Below are 19,533 nucleotides of genomic sequence, written 5' to 3'. Positions count from 1 at the left end.
GAATTGGTTAGTGCTTGAAGTTAAATTTCAAGCTTTGTGCCAAGTGTAGACTTTTAAGATGCAAAGTGGAACTGACACCTTTCTAAGAAAATGCAGCCTGTGCATAACATCACAGGATCATCAAAGGGCTAATCTCTAGCTGTGGGCATACTTCATGGGAGTGCATCATAAGCATTTTATTATTTTCTCTCTCTTTTTTTGAGGGGGGGAATACTTAAGTGTTTTGCACAAACAATTTTGTCTGTTTTCACTGCCCTTGATATTTCTGTCCCTTCTGCTACTTTGATGATTTCCTTTCTCCCTGGGCTACACTTCTGAGATTTATTATCCAAGAGCAGTTGTTGTGTAATCAGTTTTTTTTATTTTTGCAAACCAGCTTGAAATTGTTGATGAAAGGCAGTACATAAGTGTTTTAAACAAATATTAAGCAAATTCAGCTCTGTTACAGTGATGCCACTTCACTGCTAACATCCTTATGGCCCCTATTCCCCAAGTTTGCTGGGAAGAATTCTTGGACACTGTAAAAGTTGAGAGATCCCCACTGTCCGTGAGGAAGAGTCCAAGGTATACATGTTTTCTAATCCCGCTTTAGTGAAAAGTCTGACCTCTACCTTCATTGTCCTCCTTTTTGGAATATTTATCATGTTTAAAGAATGTTTAAAGGATGTTCAGCACTGATGCTAATCAGCAGCCAATGAACTGAAACAGAAAAATAGAGCTATATCATCTTTAATATAATGGGCTAGTTTGCATGTTATGCTAAACCATAGTTTAGTATTGTATGCATGAACTGTGCCAAACTTTGGTTTCTGTGTGGCCCTGTCCCTCTCTTTGCAAACCTGAGGAGGGAATCAGAATTCTGCTCTGTTTCCAAGCACAATTCAAAGTGTTGGTGCTGACCTTTAAAGCCCTAAATGGCCTCGGCCCAGTATACTTGAAGGAGTGTCTCCACTCCCATCGTTCAGCCCAGACACTAAGGTCCAGCTCCGAGGGCCTTCTAGCGGTTCCCTCACTGCGAAAAGTGAAGCTACAGGGAACCAGACAGAGGGCCTTCTTGGTAGTGGTTCTCGCCCTGTGGAATGCCCTTCCATCAGATGTCAAGGAAATAAACAACTATCTGACTTTTAGAAGACATCTGAAGGCAGCCCTGTTTAGGGAAGCTTTTAATGTTTGATATTTTATCACATTATTATTATTATTATTATTATTATTATTATTATTATTATCAGCATCAGCATTCAGTTTTAGGATTTCTGGTTACTTCAAACTCTTAGTTAGTTTGAAAAATCCAAAATAGTATTTGATCCTGGCTTTTTCTCTGGCATACACCAAGGCAACGGAGGGGTGGGTGGTCCAGGCTTTTCGCAGTTTGTGGATATTAACTAGCTCATAGCTGAGGGTGTCCAAACCAGGTCAGTGTTTGCTTTCCTCTAATGCTATTTTCTTCCGCTGTGTTTTTATTCCTTTGCTATAGGACATAACTATTGTTCGGTGAACAATGGCGGTTGTACTCATTTATGCCTGGCTACTCCTGGGGGCCGCTCTTGCCGATGTCCAGACAATACCATTGGAGTGGATTGCATAGAAAGAAACTGAGAGATGCAGCCTGAAATGCATCGGGGCAGCTGCCACCTTTTGGAAATATACTGTCAACAACTAGTTAAAAGGCCAGTTACATTCAAGTAAAGATCCTAAAGATATGATCTCCATGCTGCCTGCAGCTAGAAACTACAAAGCACACATGTTATAACAACAGTGGCTACATTATGGAATGCTGGCATATCTTTGCAACCTCCCCCCCCCCTTTTTTTTCTTTATAAAAAAAGACAAGCCTAGTGATCAGCACTTGTTAGGTAGAATCTCTTAGTCCTATTGTTGTAAAGCTGTAGTATGGGGTGTTCAAAAGCACAAGAGGTCAGGATCTCAAACACCCATGATCACTTGGCGTGTAAGAGTATTCTGACCGTATATTTACAAATTAGCTTTCAATAGGTCGCCCTTAGGGCAGCTGACTTGTAAGCACCTAAATATTGGGGCAGAAAAGCCCAGGAATGAATAGGTTGAAGTGGTTGAAATAAGGGAGATATTTGCAATAAGAACCAATAACTTAAGTGAAGGGGATCCCATATTAAGTAGGCTCTTATTCCTCCTCCCCTACTGATTTTAAGTACTGTCAATACAGTGTGCAGGATGCACCTAATGCCTTCCATCAGTGGAAGCCCTTCACAAGGGCTTCCACATGTGCAACAGGGGTCCACCCTGCTTCGTCTGTGAACGCTACACATGTCCCTGAAATAGGCTTTTTGAGGGATTTGGGAGAACCCCCATAACAACACCCTGAGAGAGGGAAGGGTGGGTTGTACAGATAAAAGCTTGCTATGCAACATTGAATTCCACCCAGTATTATCATTATGCTTCACAAAATAGAAACAAAGCAATTTAGTACTAGAAATTGTTTGCTAGTCTGTCTCGATATCACTTTAGTGGTTATTCAGCTTTTCACTGTTTATGTGACTTATTGACCACTTATACTGGCCGTGTTTCTCTGATTTCAAGAGGACAACATTAGGGTAAAATGCCACTGAATGCCTCTGCCCATTTTGAATGGGGTTCTACAAAACAGCATGAATTTAAACTAAGGAATGTGATGTTTCAGATAGATCCTGTCAAATATTTTTCATTTGCTTTTTTTAAAAAAATCCATTTCTTTTGACACTTCCTTATTTCATACGTCTGATAGTGGTCCATTTCCAAAAGTTTTTTTTGTAGTTTCAGATGTACCTTACTTTAACACATGCCACGAGCAATGAGGGTGGTGAAACAAGCAGATAGCCAAAATATTGCCAGTAACATTGACTTTGGGGAAAAATGGGGCCAAGGTACATGTTTGTTGCTTACAAGCAAAATCATTAGCAATGGAATTTGCAAAGCAGGGTGTAGGCTAAAGGCTGATAAGCATTTCCTAATTCTTCTGCTAAGGCATTTTTCAGAAGCCTTGTTTTTGCTGGTAAAGACATCCATAGTACATCCAACAAACAAAATGCATAGTGATCAAAACTTACTTCTAAATATCTATCTTTAGAATGCTGCAATTCAGTTTAAAAAAAGAATCTTTAGATCCCAGACGACTTGCCAGGCTACACCATTATTAAAGCAGAGCTAATTTTGAGCCTTCAGCTCTCTGACAACTTTCTTCATTTTATATTTATCATTAAAATATCAAATGCTACATTAATTTTTTTAATTTTTTGTATAACTCTTATATATCTATAATGTGTTTAATTCTAACCTCTATTAGACATGTCTGCAAACTGTAAATACCAAAAAATTGAGCTCAACCAAACCAAAGGTGCTGTTGATAACTTTTCTTCCAGTTATTTCATTTTCAGGTGACAACAGAAAAAGTTTACATGCTGTACAGCTAATCACATCACTGCCAATAAAAAAGTATGTGGTTTTTTTGTAAAAAAGAAAAAAAGTTTTTATCCTTGCAGTATAACACAGTGCTTTAATATTTTTATATAAAAAGTTTTTAGACATACTTTGCCACCCTATCTGTATCTGTGTTTGCATGCAGATTTGCTTTCTGACTTAATAATACTTTTATTACACAGCATACACAAGGAAGTTCCATACATTACTACCAATCTAGCAAATTATTTATATGCAGAGCTCCTGTTAAAGTCCATGAGCTGCTCACTGAGCATGCAGAATCTATTCATATAAAATATTTGTCTGTGTATGTAAGCAGAAGAACTATTTGCAGCAGTCTCTGGGTCTGTTCAAGGTAATGTACATGTTATGTCAAAGAGAATTCTGTATCACCCTAGTTCTGCAATGGACTATAAAATTATGGAGCCCCCTATAGAAACAAAGTTGTTGAGATCCATGTGCCAGTCCTGACAAAAGTAAGATGATAGCTGAGAGAGATTTCTAGGAGTGGGAGGGAGCAGAAAATGAGATACTGTCGTGAAGGCACAATAGATGGTTACAAAAGTTGTTTACCTAGTACTAGTTCCAGCTTAGTGTCTTTTTAAAGCGCATCAAGGAAGAGAAAATTCCTGTGCCATTTGTGGACTATGCAGACCTTCGTATATGATTGTGCACTGTACGGTCTTGAGGTCCTGTGTCTGCTGCCCCTTGGGTGTAAATCCATTAGGTAAGTCACTGCCATCTAATGGTGATCCCACCACTTACCCATTTTATAAGCCCGTGGAAGGTAGAGTACACTTGACTTGCAGTGTAGTTTGCAAAGACTAGTTGCTCCTATTTGAAAACATAACAAAGAAGCCTCATGAGATAAGAGGTCATAGACCTCAATCACTAATATGATAGAGAAGGCTAGTTAATTACTACCATGTCTTAGGGCAGTGATGGCCAAACCTGGCCCTCCACCTGTTTTGGGACTACAACTCCCATCATCCCTAGCTAACAGGACCAGTGGTCAGGGATGGTGGGAATTGTAGTCCCAGAACAGCTGGAGGGCCAAGTTTGGCCATGCCTGTCTTAGGGGATCATTCTAAGTAAGGAATGACTTATGCCTGATGGCTTATGTTACTGTAGTAGTGTAGAAACAATTTCTACTAGAAACATCCAATATTCTAGCAATATCTAAGAAGGAACCATGAGAGTTGACCAAATGACATGCCATTGGTGCTAGGCGCCAGGATAGATACAGTGCTGGGACTGTGGCATTTGGGTAATTCATGTACTGTTACAGAAATGACACAGGCCAGGATTGTGGTGTTGTAACAGTTGCATCCTTTGATGATGTATGAATTAGGCCTAAGAGCCTTAGATTGGTGTTCAGCACAGCTCACAATTTTACACTTCTAAGTCCCAGCAATCTAGGGCTTGAACACCTTCTGAAAAGCCTCCTTCCAGGCAAGTTCCTCCTTGCTTACACAGATCTGTTGTTCTATGGCCTGCCCTTAACAGCTGTGAAGAATACGAGGTCATAGGTGTGTACCTTTCCTGCACAAGCATCAATATCTATGCTTACAATATCAGCTGTTGTTTCCAAAACTAATCAAAGCCTAGCTGTTCAGGGAAGTGAAGGTATTTAGATTTGAGCTTTTGCCATTTGTGGTTGTCTATGAGAATATTCTTCTGCCTGTATTTCATGTGTATTTACATATTTTTTTAAAAACCCCACAACATTTCTTGCCATTTTTTATACTTTGTTTTTAGTATGTTGCATGGTGCTTCGTCTATCACTTAGGCAACTGAGAGTGCAGCATAGAACTGTATGAATAAATAAATGCTGGCATTTGTGCAGCCTGCTACAGGCAACTATGACATTGCAAATGCTTAGCACCAAAGCCTCCTCAAATCCCACAAGCAAAGCAAATGATAGCCTGCAGTAAGCTCCATGTTGGTATTTGCTATGTCTCGGATTTCAGAATGATTGAAAATTACCCCCAGAAGAAAGGGAATAATCTAAATTGCTGTGAAACTGTTTGGACTGGCACTCTCCCATGCACTGGGGAAATACTAAGCAATAAATGTTAACGGTGCTGTATTAGGTTTTTCGGCCTGTGATTTATTATCTTCGTGGAATGCATTCCTCGGAAACTGCTGCCACATCAAGGGAGCCTGGAAAGTCACAACATCCTCTAGGGGAGTATTCCAAGTTTGAAAGCTGCTTGTTCGACATTTCTCTGATTACACAATTTTGTCACAATACATTGAATGTTAACTCAGTGGAATATAATTAAGAATGACAGGAGATTATTAGAGGATAAAAGGATAAATGGCCCCTCAATGACAGTGTCACACTTCATCAATTTGATCTAGGGTTCGACATGGCCTAATTCTGAGTGCAGCACTTCATGGTATATTGCTCTGGCCTAGATCTTGTAGCAGTAGAGAAACATGTCAAATGTTTAAAGAGGAGCTTGCTAAATTCCAGGCTTATAATGCAGTAATGATGGCATTGCCCCTTTTATGGGTATACCCATTTGAACTAATACTTTACTGTTCCCAATCAAATAACTCAGGCTGTGCCAAAACAACAACATCTAAAGCCAGTTTTAAGCAGGGCTGTCTGTTGTGGGCTGGCTTTCTCAATGGATTCTGCGAGTTCTGGTTTTCTAGGATTTTAGGAGTTCATGTGTTTTGGAGTGGGTTTGGTGGTGATTATTAGTTTCTTAAGAATTTCAGTTCTGAACTGTTAAGCTAGCTTATTTGTTTAAAGTAGCATGCCTTCTTGTACAGTAATTAAAGCTGCAGTACTATGCTAGAGATGGGGTACTGGTAGCAGTCCATCTGCTGTTAGACTAAAACTCCCAGCATTTCCCCAGCATTACCCACCAGAGGGCAGGGGCAGCTGGGTACACTTGACCTGGGCCTTGGGGGGCAGGGCTGTGCTGGCCAGGGGCCCATCCAATAATGGGGGGTTTAATGGGCAAAATAATCACGGGTGAAATGCCCTTGTCTGTCCGTATGCACTGCAAGACTTCGATAGTAAAATCTGGACTTGTGTTACTGTGTCCTAGCATGTAGCATCAAAGCAGATGAGGCGCTGGCACTTCTCATGGACAAAACTCCCACCCCGGGCCTCAGACCATCTCTGCAAGGGCCTGTTCCCCATCACTGGCCATGCTAGATGAGGCTGGTGGGAGCTGGAGTCCAATAACACCTGACACATCCCCCTCCCCGGCTTGCCCAGTTCCCCATCCTTGTTCTACACAGTTACCTGGAAGTAAGCCCCATTGGACGTATCAGGGTTTTCATCTGAGTAGACATACAGGCTTGTACTTTAACTTGATCACTCTTATGTCTGTGACTCCAGTGCAAGGCCAAAAGGTTTTGGGGTGAACTTTGATATTCAGATCATTTAGTCCCTGCAAGCTGATATTCATATGAAATAGAAACATCATTTAAGTACAATTTAAGCAAAAATTCAGCCAGAATTTGCTTTATTGCTTTGTGTTACAATTTTCCGTCTGAGTCCTTTCCAACTTGAATGCTAGAGGCTGGTAGCAATGCATTAGAAAGAGATTTAAAATAAGCTGTAGCCCATTAATGCCAATTAAATATCTACTGCACTTCTGCTTTTCTGCTCACTCTCCCTCAAGAGCCCCTCAAGGCTGGTTTTCTCCCCCAGCGGGTGCATTCTGCAGCATGCCATTGATGCAATGATACTGTATTAGTGGTGTGTTTATACCGGAACATTCACCCATTCATTGATTCTGTGATGCCTCCCCAATGTTGCCACATTATGGCTATCCGGAGAACAGATACTGGATTTTGGTAGGAAGGCAGGACAGGCAATGATTGGAAACAAAGCAGTATGTCTGCCACAAAAGCTTTGCAGGCACAAACAGTACTGAAAGGAGGAATGCATATGTTGTGCTGGTGCTAAGGGATCAAAAGCTCCTCTTCTGCCCCCTGGAATCATACGCCTGGCCATGTTGGTTGGAACTGATAGGAGTTTTAATCAAAAGCGTCTGGAGGGGTCCAGGCTGGTGAAGGCTGCTTGACTTTATCAGCCACACATTTAATTTAGTTAATATTGTGGCTTGAAGCCGGGGTAGCAACCTGGCAGCTCACAGGTAAGAAGAGCCAGTTCCCAAGGCAACTTGGACCTGGCCCCTTATGACACCACCAGAGTTTATAGTTAAAAGGTTGCCCACAATTTCATTGGTAAAGGTGGGGCAGCTATTTTCCAATTGTAAGACCTAGAAATATTTCGCACTTTAATGCTATCTGTTTTGGATTCTGCAGGCAACATGTAGGTAATATGACTGAGCATGAGGCGCATAATAATGGAAGATGTCACCAATGCTGCTACATGTCACCAGTTTTATGATGGCCCCTGGCTAGTCATGATTGTCTGTGGCAAGATAAACTCTGGCCCTCAGATCACTGTCCAGAGAATAAAATAGCTGCCTAAACTACAAAACTTGGTGACTAGACATTTCAGCACGGTGTTTCTAATTCTGTTTCTTAAATGGGATCTATTTTAGCATGGTTGGTGAACTAGGCTTCTCAGATTTCAGTTGTTTTGTTATCTGAAGTTGTGTGCCACAGGGCCTCAGGACTGAGAAATTCTGAAGATGAAAAAGTAAGTGTGTATATTCTGTTCTGGTGCATTTCTGCAGCCTTGTTATCTATTTGACCCATGACATTTACTGTTACCTGAAAATTACCGTATTTTTCCCTCTATAACACGCAGATTTTTTCTCCTAAAAAGGAAGGGGAAATGTCTGTGCGTGTTATAGAGCGAATGTGTGGTCCCTGGAGCCGAAAAAGCAGGCAAAAATCAAATCGCGCGTCTCCTAGAAGGGAAACTTGAAAAGAGGAAGTGGCTGCTTTCCTGCATTCTGCCTCAGGGTCTTACTGCCCACCCTCCTCTGTTTCGTTGCTGTGTTTGCTCAAACGGAACAAAGAGCAGGGAAAGCCCCTCCCCTCCAGGCAAGCAGAGGGGAATTCCTCTCTGTGCTCCAGTGCTGCTGGGGGAGAGAGGGGGGGAGGGGGAGGGAGAGAGAGAGGGGGGGAGGGAGAGAGAGGGGGGGAGGGAGAGAGAGAGATATGGCTGGCTTGGGTGGGGGGAAACTTTTGCACCCCAAATTCATCATCAGATCACATAGCATGTCCATGGCTACAGCCTGCACCAAAAAAATCACACACCCACTGTTGCCTGGGGCTGCAATGGTGCAAAAATGTGGTTACAAAGCATGGATCCACAGGAATTCTCAGGATTTTTGCATTGGCTCACCCCAAATTCACCATCAGATCACATGTCTGTGGCCACAGCATGAAGCCCAAAAATGATACATCCACTGTTTCAATCAGAATGTTTTTCCCCTTGTTTTCCTCCTCTAAAAACGATGTACGTGTTATGGTCAGGTGCGTGTTATAGAGCGAAAAATACGGTATTTGCCGGGTGTTTTTTGTTTCGGGGGGGGGGGTTACAGGGGGTGGGGAGGATGGTTTCTGTAAGAAAGCCAACATCAAAGTTACTTGAATTCTCCTGTAAACTAATAGAAGGATCAAACACAGTACTTCAAAGGCTGCAGCTCTCTTGGATAAGAGTGAAAGGGGTGGGAAGGAGGGAAGGAAGGAAGGAATAAAAGGTAGCAAATTAGCCCCCCAATGATTCACAATGTGACAATGGAAGATTTCCAAAGCAAAAGGAGAAAGATAATAATGACACTTCCTCAAGCCCTCATGCTTTTCAGGGTAGTCAGCCCTTGAAATATTTAAACAATCACATGTCTGACATTTAACAAATAATAAATAATAATAATTTTTTATTTGTACCCCGCCCTCCCCGGCTGGAGCAGGCCTTAGGGTGGCTAACATCATGAAACTAAGACAGTATACAAAGAACATAAAAACAGGCAATCAATTAGTTAAAATACATCTTAAAATTAGTTCAGAGCGAATTAACATCTGGACAGATGGCAGTCCATGGGTAAAATTGAGAGTGGTTAATATTCTCCAGGGCCAACTGTTACCACTGATCTTATAAAGGACCTGTGAACGGGCTAGGAGGCCTCTTTAATGCTTGTTCTTATTAAGAAAGAAAAGAATCAGACTGAACCCCGACCAAAGGCTTAGCGGAACACCTCTGTCTTGCAGGCCCTGCGGAAAGATGTCAAATTCTGCAGGCCTACTAAAGTAATGAATCCATGTTAAACAGACTTACATGCTTTAAAACATCAGTAACAATATCTTTTGGAAGCCATGTTAAATGTTATATGGAAAAGCAAAATATAAATAAAAGTAAAAGAATAAAACAATAAAACTGAAGTATCTTGAGGGAAATGAGCCACTTCACTTAACTGTACTGTAAATATTTTGCATATGAATAAACAAAAGTAAACAAGTCACTGTTGGAAGGAAGGACTCTCCATCAGAAAACGTGAAGTATCCTAAATTATGGTAACACACCAGAGTCCAAATGTCTTCAAAAACTATAGAAGTTCAAGAGCAATTAGTATTATGGGTGCTATAATGATTATCACTTTCCAATTAGCCATGTCACAGTTACGTCTTTGCCATTCTTCACGTCAGAAGGCAACCTGACCGCTAGCTTTGAATATAAATTGGACAAAAGTCAAAAACATTTTGAATTTTGAGTATATGCCAATTTAGCCAAGGTATGAAAGAGAACTACGTTTATTTTTTACGTCTACGTTTTGCAGCAAAAGGGTTGCATATGTGAGGAGATCTGACTGCCACCGCCCTCCCTGCCAACTTCCCCATGCTCTGAAACTGCAAGCACTTCTTCAATATAAAATCTGATATGTGCTGAGATAATAGTGCTTGAAGCCCTGAAACACAGAGAGACAATGGCATGGCCCTTTCAATGCTAAAACCTTACCCCTTGGTTTATACATGAATAGAGTTGACAGCTCTTGAAAGGCAACATTCTGGAACTTCATGGACCCCCCAGCATGGAGACTGGTGAGAAAAAGGCCTGGGATCTGGTAGGTGTGGAAAAAACTGGGTCTAGGGACAGGGTCTGGTGGTAAAAGGACGGAGTGCCATGCCCCTGGGAGCAAAGGCCACAGTGAAGGGTGGTTCCCACAGGTAAAGGAAGTACAGTCCGTGGGAATGATCTCTTCATCTAAAGTGGGCCAGTATTGCACGTGCTTAGAAGCCCCTGCCATCTAACAATACCATCCAAGCCGCCAAAAATCATCTCAAGAAAACTCGGGCTACAATTACGTTACCCTCCCTGCTCTCTTGGAAGCTGCCAGAATCACAAAGCCAGCTAAGCCACCAGTTTATTTAACATCCATCTGAAGCCAGCTGGAATCACGGATCCAACAGTCAGAATGGTGGCGCCTGGAATGATTGTAACATGAAGGAACAGCCACTAGAGGGAGGTTGTATTCTGAAGACACAGGAATGGGTGTTCTGAAGAGCGAGAATGAGTGTGACAACGGTTGCAGATGTAGCCTTGCATGTCCTTATCTCTGGGTGATGAATAATGCTTCCTTTGTTGTTACAAACCCAATCGCTGTCATTTCTGAGGAGATAATCTGGCAGGCTGGTGCATGCATCTGGCCCAGGGACTAAAGAGCACTGTTATTACTTTGATAAGGGACAATCAGTGCCAGGAAATGCTGTTAATATAGACAACAGCAGCAACTCATCCTTTCCCAGTCTCCTCAGTCCAGACTGCACAAATAAGCTTGCACAAGCATTCCCGTTTTCTCCTACATTACTATTTTCCCAAAAATTTAGTAAAGAGGGCCCTCCTCAGGCCTCTGATTTCCCTTCAAATCTGTCTTTTTTAAATTATTGTGAATAAAGAACTGCTGTAGTAGCTACAAACATAAGTCTGACCAAACTGCAGGAGGCAGTGGAAGACAGAAGTGCCTGGCGTGCTCTGGTCCATGGGGTCACGAAGAGTCGGACACGACTAAACGACTAAACAACAACAATTACACAGTGTTATGTAAAACCCTTGTTGCTGACCCCCACATATTAAAAACCTCTTGCTGTCCTTGTTGCTTCCTTAGGTCAAAAAGATTGCTGGTCTCCCATACTACACAGCTGTTCTTCCTTTTTTTAGTTAGTCTCTCTTACTTTTATCCTAATACCTGTCAATATTAATGTCTTTTTTAAAAAAAATACCATATGACATCCTTTTTTCTTGCTTGGGTGCATCTCGTTTCATTTTTGTCTAATTCATCTGCTAGATACAGTAACTCTCTCTTGTGGCCTGTAGAAAACCTCCTTCTTAACACACAGTACTGAACACCATCAATTTACTGAATTCCTGGGCAGTCTTCCACCATTAGAGGGCTCTCTGGTTCCACAAATTCAATTTCCCTCTACAATATGGCACTTTGAGGCACAGACATTTTTACTGCAATTTCACCTACTTCCGCAATAGTCTCCAGAGAGTCAGTGCTCTGTGCTGAAGAGCCAGATGGATGCATGAAGTTGGTGGCAGGGTCATAAGACATGATCCCAACCCCTTGCTCTGTGGGAAGATTATGTCCTGTTTTGATTGACTAAATAGGGCTGTTCTTCTCCAAACACAACCGCTACCACATGTGCATATGAGGAGGCCATAACATTTTTAATCCATTTATCTCAGTGGTTCCAATCATGTGGAAAGGCTCCATGCTCGTGGTTGCAAAAAATATATCAGGAATCTACTGTGACAGGAAAATGTGTGCGTGCATGTGTGAATTGCCATATAATAAAAGAATATAATAAAAACATCTAAAAATAGTTTTTAAAACAATACAAAAATAACTGGAGATATATTTAAAAACAATAGAAAATGAACATTTATGGCAGAGACCTTTTTATTCGGCTGGAAGAGCGTCAGTTGTTTTCAGAAGGTACAATTAGCGGGCACCTGCCATGCCTTGGTATGTATGTATCTCGGATATGTGAGCACTTTATGCTTAAGAATTCATGTGCTTCAACCATCGTCTTCTTTTTTGAAGAAAAACACTTGCTGTTCAGCAGCCGAACAAAAAAAATGAAACCCTTGCAGGCATTGCTGGCCCTGAGCTATAGCAAGAGAATCCTTCCTTCCTTAAGTATGTCCATTAAGTATGGGCTCTGTTCTTCCTCATCTTTGGCTTTAGATAGCTTTTTGTAATTGTGCAAACCTTTGTGTGAAAATGGCATATAAAGTGGTAGCTACTATCAATGTTGCCTGTACACACATGGGCATGTTTTCAAACAGTGCAGCAGTGTTGTCTGTTCCCCACCCCCTTTTTGATTGGTGTTTCCACAGACCTGATGTCTTGGACTGGCTGGATGCAGAAGAGTGGTGAGAAGCACCCACTGGGGAACCCCCAAGAGGACCCCCAGGGGAAGAAAGATCAGAGCCAGGGGACTGGTGATGGGACAGCAATGGGTGGTCAGAGGGAGAAGAGGAAGGATACTGGGAGAAAGAGCTGTCAGAAGCTGAAGAGGTAACAGGGCTTTGGGAGTCGGGAGAGGCTGTGACAGAGAAAATCCAGAATCACACAGTACTAATGGCACTCCTGCCAACTAAAATGGCGCTCCCGCCAAAACAAGATGGCGGTCCTGCCAAAACTAATAGGGGGCCAAACTTCTCCCCGCAGAAGGGAACCCGAAATGGTGGCCAGACTTAGAGGGAGGGAAGATTTACGCACTTGGAAAATTCCCAACCACCCTCTACGCAAAACGGGCACACAGAAATCACTGTTTTAACAGAAAGGGAACTCCTGTAAGGCGAAGCAACGTAATAAGCTGGACGAAAGAGCCCCGACAGCAACAATCGTGAATTGCCCAAGGCCGCGTTAAGCTAAAGGGGGCCTCGAAGCTGCAGCCACAGCCGATTTTAAGGAGACAGAAACCGCTGCGAAAAGGAGGGCAGCGGCAGGCTCCGCAACTGGGAGCACACGGGCTGAAGCCCCGCAGGGCAAGCCCTGCTAGCAAAAGGGAAGGGGGAGGAAGGAGAAGGGGCCAACTTAAAAGGGGGAGCAATAAAGAATGAAATAAATAATAAAAAGATAAAGAAAGAAAGATAATGGAAAGATATCACCAGGACGATCCGTCGAGGGTAAGTCTCTCTCGGTTGCACAGAGGACACGCTGTTTAGCTGTTCCGAATGCACGAGCCAAAAGAGGAAGCTCTGGGTCACATGCATGGGTATATATAGGTCCCTTGATCCATTTGGACTGCGCTCCATTGGCCAGATTGAACCCAGCATCGAGGGACTTACCAGTCAGGTGTTGTGGCTGTCCAATCTTACCCACCCACAGGTCTTACTGCAACACGTGCCCTCTTTTAGGAAGGACACGATTTATTTTGTTTATCCATGCCCACTCCGGCTCCTGACACCTTTTTTAAAAAAAAGTTTTTGGGTAGTTTTTAAAAACAGACCGGCTGGAAAGTGGTGTATTGATACACTGATAAACAGCGGATATTTATGTTGGTATACAGAGACCGCTAAGTTACTGTACTGCTTCCTGTTTTTGCCCAAGCTGAAGATGGTGAAGGGGAGTGGCACATCTCTATGACGTCTGCCTCCTTAGGAGAAGGCACTCACTGTGTGCACATGCATGCAGCAAGTACATTAGGTGCATTCCCAACAACAACAACATTGATTATAACCGTTTCAGCAAAATGTGCTTTAGACTGACAAATAGTGGAGGACAGAGACAACATGGGGATGCAGTTGTATGTACAGCAGCGCCTAAAAGGTGCCTTCATTCAACATTGAAAGCACATGGTCATGCAGTGTGTACATTCCCTAGGGTTCAGCTGCCAGTGTGGTCATCACATGTGTGGGGTAGGGCGCCATCTTGTCCTTTCCCTTCCAAGACTCTGATGATAGTAACCTCCCAACAGCGCCCCCTAAAACTGTTACATGCGTTTTCTATGTAATGTTTACTTTGTTCTCCTAAGTATGGGTCAGGAAAACAACGTTTCCTCCTGTTGTGAACGAGCCATTTAATAATTCATGGTTATTCTACATCATGTAATGGAAGAAATGTATCTTAGGTAGGAAGCAAAATGGCCATCACATAAAGGCTGCCTCTGCTGCATTTTCGTCCTCTTCCTTTATGTGACTTCCAGTCATTCCATTTATATCCCTGCCTGGAACCAATTCTAATGCCCTTTGTTTTGTTACTATTTCGTTGCCATGTAAAAAACCAACGAAGTGTTAAAAGGAGAAGATAAAACCACCCAGATAATGAAACCCAGCTAAATAGGGCATCCTTTAAAAAGAAAAATGAAAAGAAAATAGGTATTGTGCCAGCCCATCTGTTATGCTGTCTTGTTCTGCTGAGTGAACACTGTCTCTGCGTGCGTCATTCAGAGGCTCCGCTGCCCAAAGGAAAGCTGGAAGGGGAGTTTGTAAAGTACATTCTCTTGTGCATCTTCTCTTCTTTTTCCCAGCATACTTGCATGCATATTGATGTTAATGCACTCACACAGCACGCACACACCATGTTCACTTAGAGGCAATTCTGGAGAAATGCCTCTTCCCAGATCATATCAATTCCACATTACTTTTCCTTCCCTCCCCCCAAATACATCTGAGATTATTCCATGCTTCTTGTCTAATTGATCTCAGCATGAATATGTGAGTGGTACTTTTGCTTGTATTCCATTAAGCTTTTTATTGATTTTATTGCATACCCCCCATGGTGTTATATAGCATATTCTTTACTTCATCGTTGTGTTGCTTTTAACGTTTTATTGGAAGCCACCTAGTGAAAGATTGCCCCGAAAGGTGGAATAGAAATACGTACAATTTCTTTTTATTCCAGTCAGGGCCAAATAAACGAGGACAGAGTGTTACGCAAAGTCTCCCCCTCACTCCTCCCTGAATGTCTCAAGGAAGTCACACAGGAAATATGAACCAATGATAATAATTTCTTCTATTTCTGATGCTCAGGCTTTTGAGTGCTTTCATTTATGTAAACAAATGACACCACCCACGCACAAGAGCATTTGCGGCAGACAAACGAAAGCCCTAAATGGGGATGGAGTATGTACCCCCAAAATAACAACAGACCAATCAGGAACAAGCATACTCAGTGGCCATAGAATACTGACTGACTTTTCAGGGGGAGATAATGGGAACAAGGGGGGCGGGTGGAACAGATTGTTAGGAATCCTCAACAGCAACACTCCCCCCTACAACATTTCATTGCGGGTCCCACTTGTTGAAATGGCTACCAATTCAGTCCAATTCATGAGTTAAGGATCAATGGAAAGTAGATGGAATATGTTAAATTAGATGGAATATGTTAAGTGGTTCTACACCTTATAAGTCTTATTCCTTTGTTTCACATTTTCTTCAGTAATATAAACCTCTCCTGTGATAACAAAAGGAGGCCTGGTCTTGAATTACTTCCTGCGCACTGGTTTGCCTCAGCAACACTTCCAGCATTAGTTTCTGAAGTTGCACAGGCAAACATAATGCAAGGAAAATATTGTTGTTGGTGGTGGTATCCCTCAATTTCTCCATGAAGCTGAACCAAGCTGAATGTGGGTGGACTTAAACTTGAGCTTTGTGGATCCAAACTGAACATTTTGGTTCTCTGGTTTTTGGTTTGGCTCCAATGAACACTCTTTCTCATTTACCAATCCACTGCACTGACAAATACCCAAATGTCTACCTCAGAGGGGACAGCCCTACCATTAGGCAGAATGACACAGCATCCTCGGGCAGCTGATTTTGAATCGATTGAAAGGATAGAAAAATATCAGTTCTTAATTTGTTACCTCTGTGAGGTTCTCCTGACTCCTGGGGGGCATGGGTGGAAAGAAGAGGGGAAAGCCCAATTGCGCAAGCGAGCATCCTAGCTCAGGCTGATGGAGCTCATTAATTGAATCCAGCAATACATATTGTGTATATAGACAGAGACAGAGAGTTGCTGGGAATTGTAACTCTGGGAAGGGTAAACTGCAGTGCACATTTGAATGTGCTTCAAATGTGCTTTATAGGTAGTGTGTACATGATCTCATAATACAGGACACCAACCAGGCCTTCTGGGGCTGACCCCTGCCTCATGTGAACCGAGCACATGCCAAACACATCCCTAGGCAAAGCATTACACACAAAAGTGTAGGGTGCTAAGCAAGCTGCCTTTTAGGGAAGCCTATTAGCCATTTGGGACGCAGGTGGCGCTGTGGGTTAAAGCCTCAACGCCTAGGACTTGCCGATCGAAAGGTCGGCAGTTCGAATCCCTGCGGCGGGGTGCGCTCCCGTCGTTCGGTCCCAGCGCCTGCCAACCTAGCAGTTCGAAAGCACCTCCGGGTGCAAGTAGATAAATAGGGACCGCTTACCAGTGGGAAGGTAAACGGCGTTTCCGTGTGCAGCTCTGGCTCGCCAGAGCAGCGATGTCACGCTGGCCACGTGACCCGGAAGTGTCTCCGGACAGCGCTGGCCCCTGGCCTCTTAAGTGAGATGGGCGCACAACCCCAGAGTCTGTCAAGACTGGCCCGTACGGGCAGGGGTACCTTTACCTTTACCTTTTATTAGCCATTTACTGATCTTCATAGTGAAGATCCCGTGATAAGTTTTCAGTTACCCAAGAACACAATATAAAGACCACTGCTCCCACACCGGTAGGGCAGATACCTTCTCCAATGAAGTTTCCTGGGAAAAGGGATTGATTACTAAACCATTCTAAGAACTGGAACTCTGTGAGCGGAACAGTGGTCCCTATCAACTTAGATGAATGAATGAATGAATGAATATATGTGTTGGAGAATATTCTGCAGAAATTCTGCATTTTCAGCTAGGCTTTACAATAAGCATACATTTCTGCTCCCACATTCATGCACACTGATTTATGTGTTGTTCCGGTACATGTCAGTGCAGTGGAAATAAGAGCAATGTTTACTAGCTAGAACATTTCTGCTTTTTTAAAGGGGACTGGGGGAATGTAAATCAAATAAAAGGCATCACTTAAGAAAGAGATGGGAACTTAATATCTCTTATTCTTCTTTTGCTTTGGTGCAGCTGTTTCAGAGTTGCTGTCTGCAAAAGGAGGATGTCCTATTGGCTAGCAGTTTGTTCATTTAATCATCGGCAATAAATCAAGCCGACGTTATTCCCAAGAGTCTGATGCATTACATAGTTCGCACCGCTCCTTCTGACTCAACAGGTGAGTCACCAGCAGCCATTGTTTCTGTGAGCTCAATCCTTTTAACTATTGATGAGTAATTCCTTAGGGCAGCTAATGGAAGTTAAGTAGGTTTGTGGGAGAACTGTATATGCGCGTGTTTGGCATGCGAAACTGCAGGGAAAAACATTATACTTTACCGGCAGATCTTCCTGTCACAACATTCGGCGTCGAGCCTAACATGGAATTTCCAGTTTCTCAGAAAACAATGTCTATTTATTGACACTCTTAGGCCTAAGCTAGCTGAGCTGTCTTAATATGCCTAATTATTTTTATTACACCGCTTATAAAGAGTCTGCTTCTAATCTAGTGAAGGCTCCCAGAACTCTTCCAGTAACTTCAGTGGGGTTTAGGTAAGGCCAATATACATGACATCCCCTGGGAGTAAAGCAGATGGTTGACAAGCAAACAGATGGCATGGCTAAGCTCACTCTGACAGGCCTCACTTCACTGACAGGGATACGGATTTTGCTTGTGTTTGCATGTGACTGCATATCTGTATTTTACCTTCCCATAGTCTGTCTCCAGGCAGACAGGGCTTTTGTTTCAGTCAGAACTGGCTGGTGTTCATGGTGAGTTCTGGCACCTCTTTTTCTAGGAATATAGCACTGCAGACGGACATATTTCCCCCCTGAAGTTGAGCTCTGATACCAGAAGTGACCTAGGCTTGGAGAAATGGACTCAGAGGGTGAGGTGGTGGGAAAGTGCAGGCTCAGTTCTCTTTATCTGTGCACCCCTTTGGGTTTAAATGAGGTCCCTCCTCATCCCTCTTGATGTGTCATCAGGAAAGCCATAGTCCCCCAAATGGGTCTGCTACCACCATCATACCCAGTTGTGTCTTTCTTCAGATGGTGCTTTTGATAAGCACACTGTAGATCCACTGTTTAAAATCAGTTTGTATATGCATATACATATTCATGTGCTATGAAAGCAGGAGACAGGATAAGTTTCCATTCATGCTCATATGATTCCCCTCCCTCCCACATGATGGGAACAAGCAGAGCACCAAGAAAGCCAACTGGCCAATGGATACCCTGACATCACTTATTTCTGGTCATCCCCGACACCTCCAAACTGCCTCAGTAAAAGTGCTCAGTTCCAAAAATAAGCTTCCTGCTCCTGAAAGCACAGTTCCCTTGATGAGCTTTTCTTCTCTTTGCCCTGGGGCATCTATTTGTGTGTTAATTCCACAGGGTTTGCCCATGCTGACTTGTGCTATGGACCAAGCTGCTGATCTAAGGGTTGCCTATATTTAAGGTCCTCTTCTCATCCAATGGCTTCTCTGAAAAGGCTGGTATGCTGTTAAGTCCAGTTGTGTTGTTTCTAGTACATAAAAAGTAAGCTTTTTGCACCACAAAAAACCCCCAAAAGGTTATATTTGCTTGTTTCTTTCTGGCAGCTCCCTCGCATGCGCAGCCCAGTGCAGAAAAGGGGCGGCAACGCTGCCTCTGCCTCTCCCACACTTCACCCCCGGGTCACGCTTGTCCCAGGAGAAGAGCTGCTGCAGCTGAATGTGAGAAAGCTGCCTCAGCAGGTCCCTTGTGTGCCGGAGCCAGGCCCCAATGAGGGAGCTTGTCATGGGGGCGCCTGGTCATGACCCCTCTAAAAAAATACACCTGGGGCTGTGCTCCCCCAGCCATGTCCCTGTGTGTGTTCTTGCTTATGTAGTCAAAATGACCACATCAACACATGAAAGAAGTATCAGCAGGTTCAGGAAAACCTCAAGGTTTGCAAAAGTACAAAAAATATTAGGGGGAAACCCTAGTTGTGTGGTGGTGTAATAAAAAATTTAAGGTCTTATATATATAATAAATGTTCATAAATTTACCAACCAAGCATGTACATAGATATGTAGACCACATGTCTGGAGCAGCACAGGAAGACTGTCCTGAAACCATTTTGACTCCTAAACTGACCAAATGTTTTCTCTGCAAGG

General features: G+C 43.0%; 1 protein-coding gene and 1 long non-coding RNA gene across 8 annotated transcripts in view; both read left to right on the top strand.

Moving 5' to 3' along the window:
* Positions 1-5,524, top strand: part of NID1 (nidogen 1) — a 54,803-nt gene extending 49,279 nt beyond the window's left edge. The window contains exons 20-22 of one of the 7 annotated variants that reach the window (XR_014562484.1): positions 1,475-3,787; positions 3,869-4,359; positions 4,491-5,524. Coding sequence is in view for 1 of the 7 variants with exons in the window: in XM_083732194.1 (XP_083588320.1) it covers positions 1,475-1,596 (122 nt within the window). In the remaining 6 variants the exon portion in view is untranslated. Of the gene's footprint in view, positions 1-1,474 lie in introns of all 7 variants that reach the window. The other 6 variants (XR_014562485.1, XR_014562486.1, XR_014562487.1 and 3 more) reach the window with 6 other exon arrangements.
* Positions 5,525-7,475: 1,951 nt separating this feature from the next.
* LOC310841648 lies at positions 7,476-13,261 on the top strand. Its single transcript, XR_014562652.1, has 3 exons — positions 7,476-8,068; positions 10,356-10,439; positions 12,719-13,261. It is a non-coding gene; the product is annotated as an uncharacterized lncRNA (long non-coding RNA).
* The last annotated feature ends 6,272 nt before the right edge of the window (positions 13,262-19,533 follow it).

This window comes from Podarcis gaigeae (genome assembly GCF_964106915.1).
Source record: "Podarcis gaigeae genome assembly, chromosome: 3".
Lineage (NCBI taxonomy): Eukaryota > Metazoa > Chordata > Lepidosauria > Squamata > Lacertidae > Podarcis > Podarcis gaigeae.
Note: the sequence above shows the minus strand (reverse complement) of the source record. Positions and strands in the feature narration are given on the sequence as shown.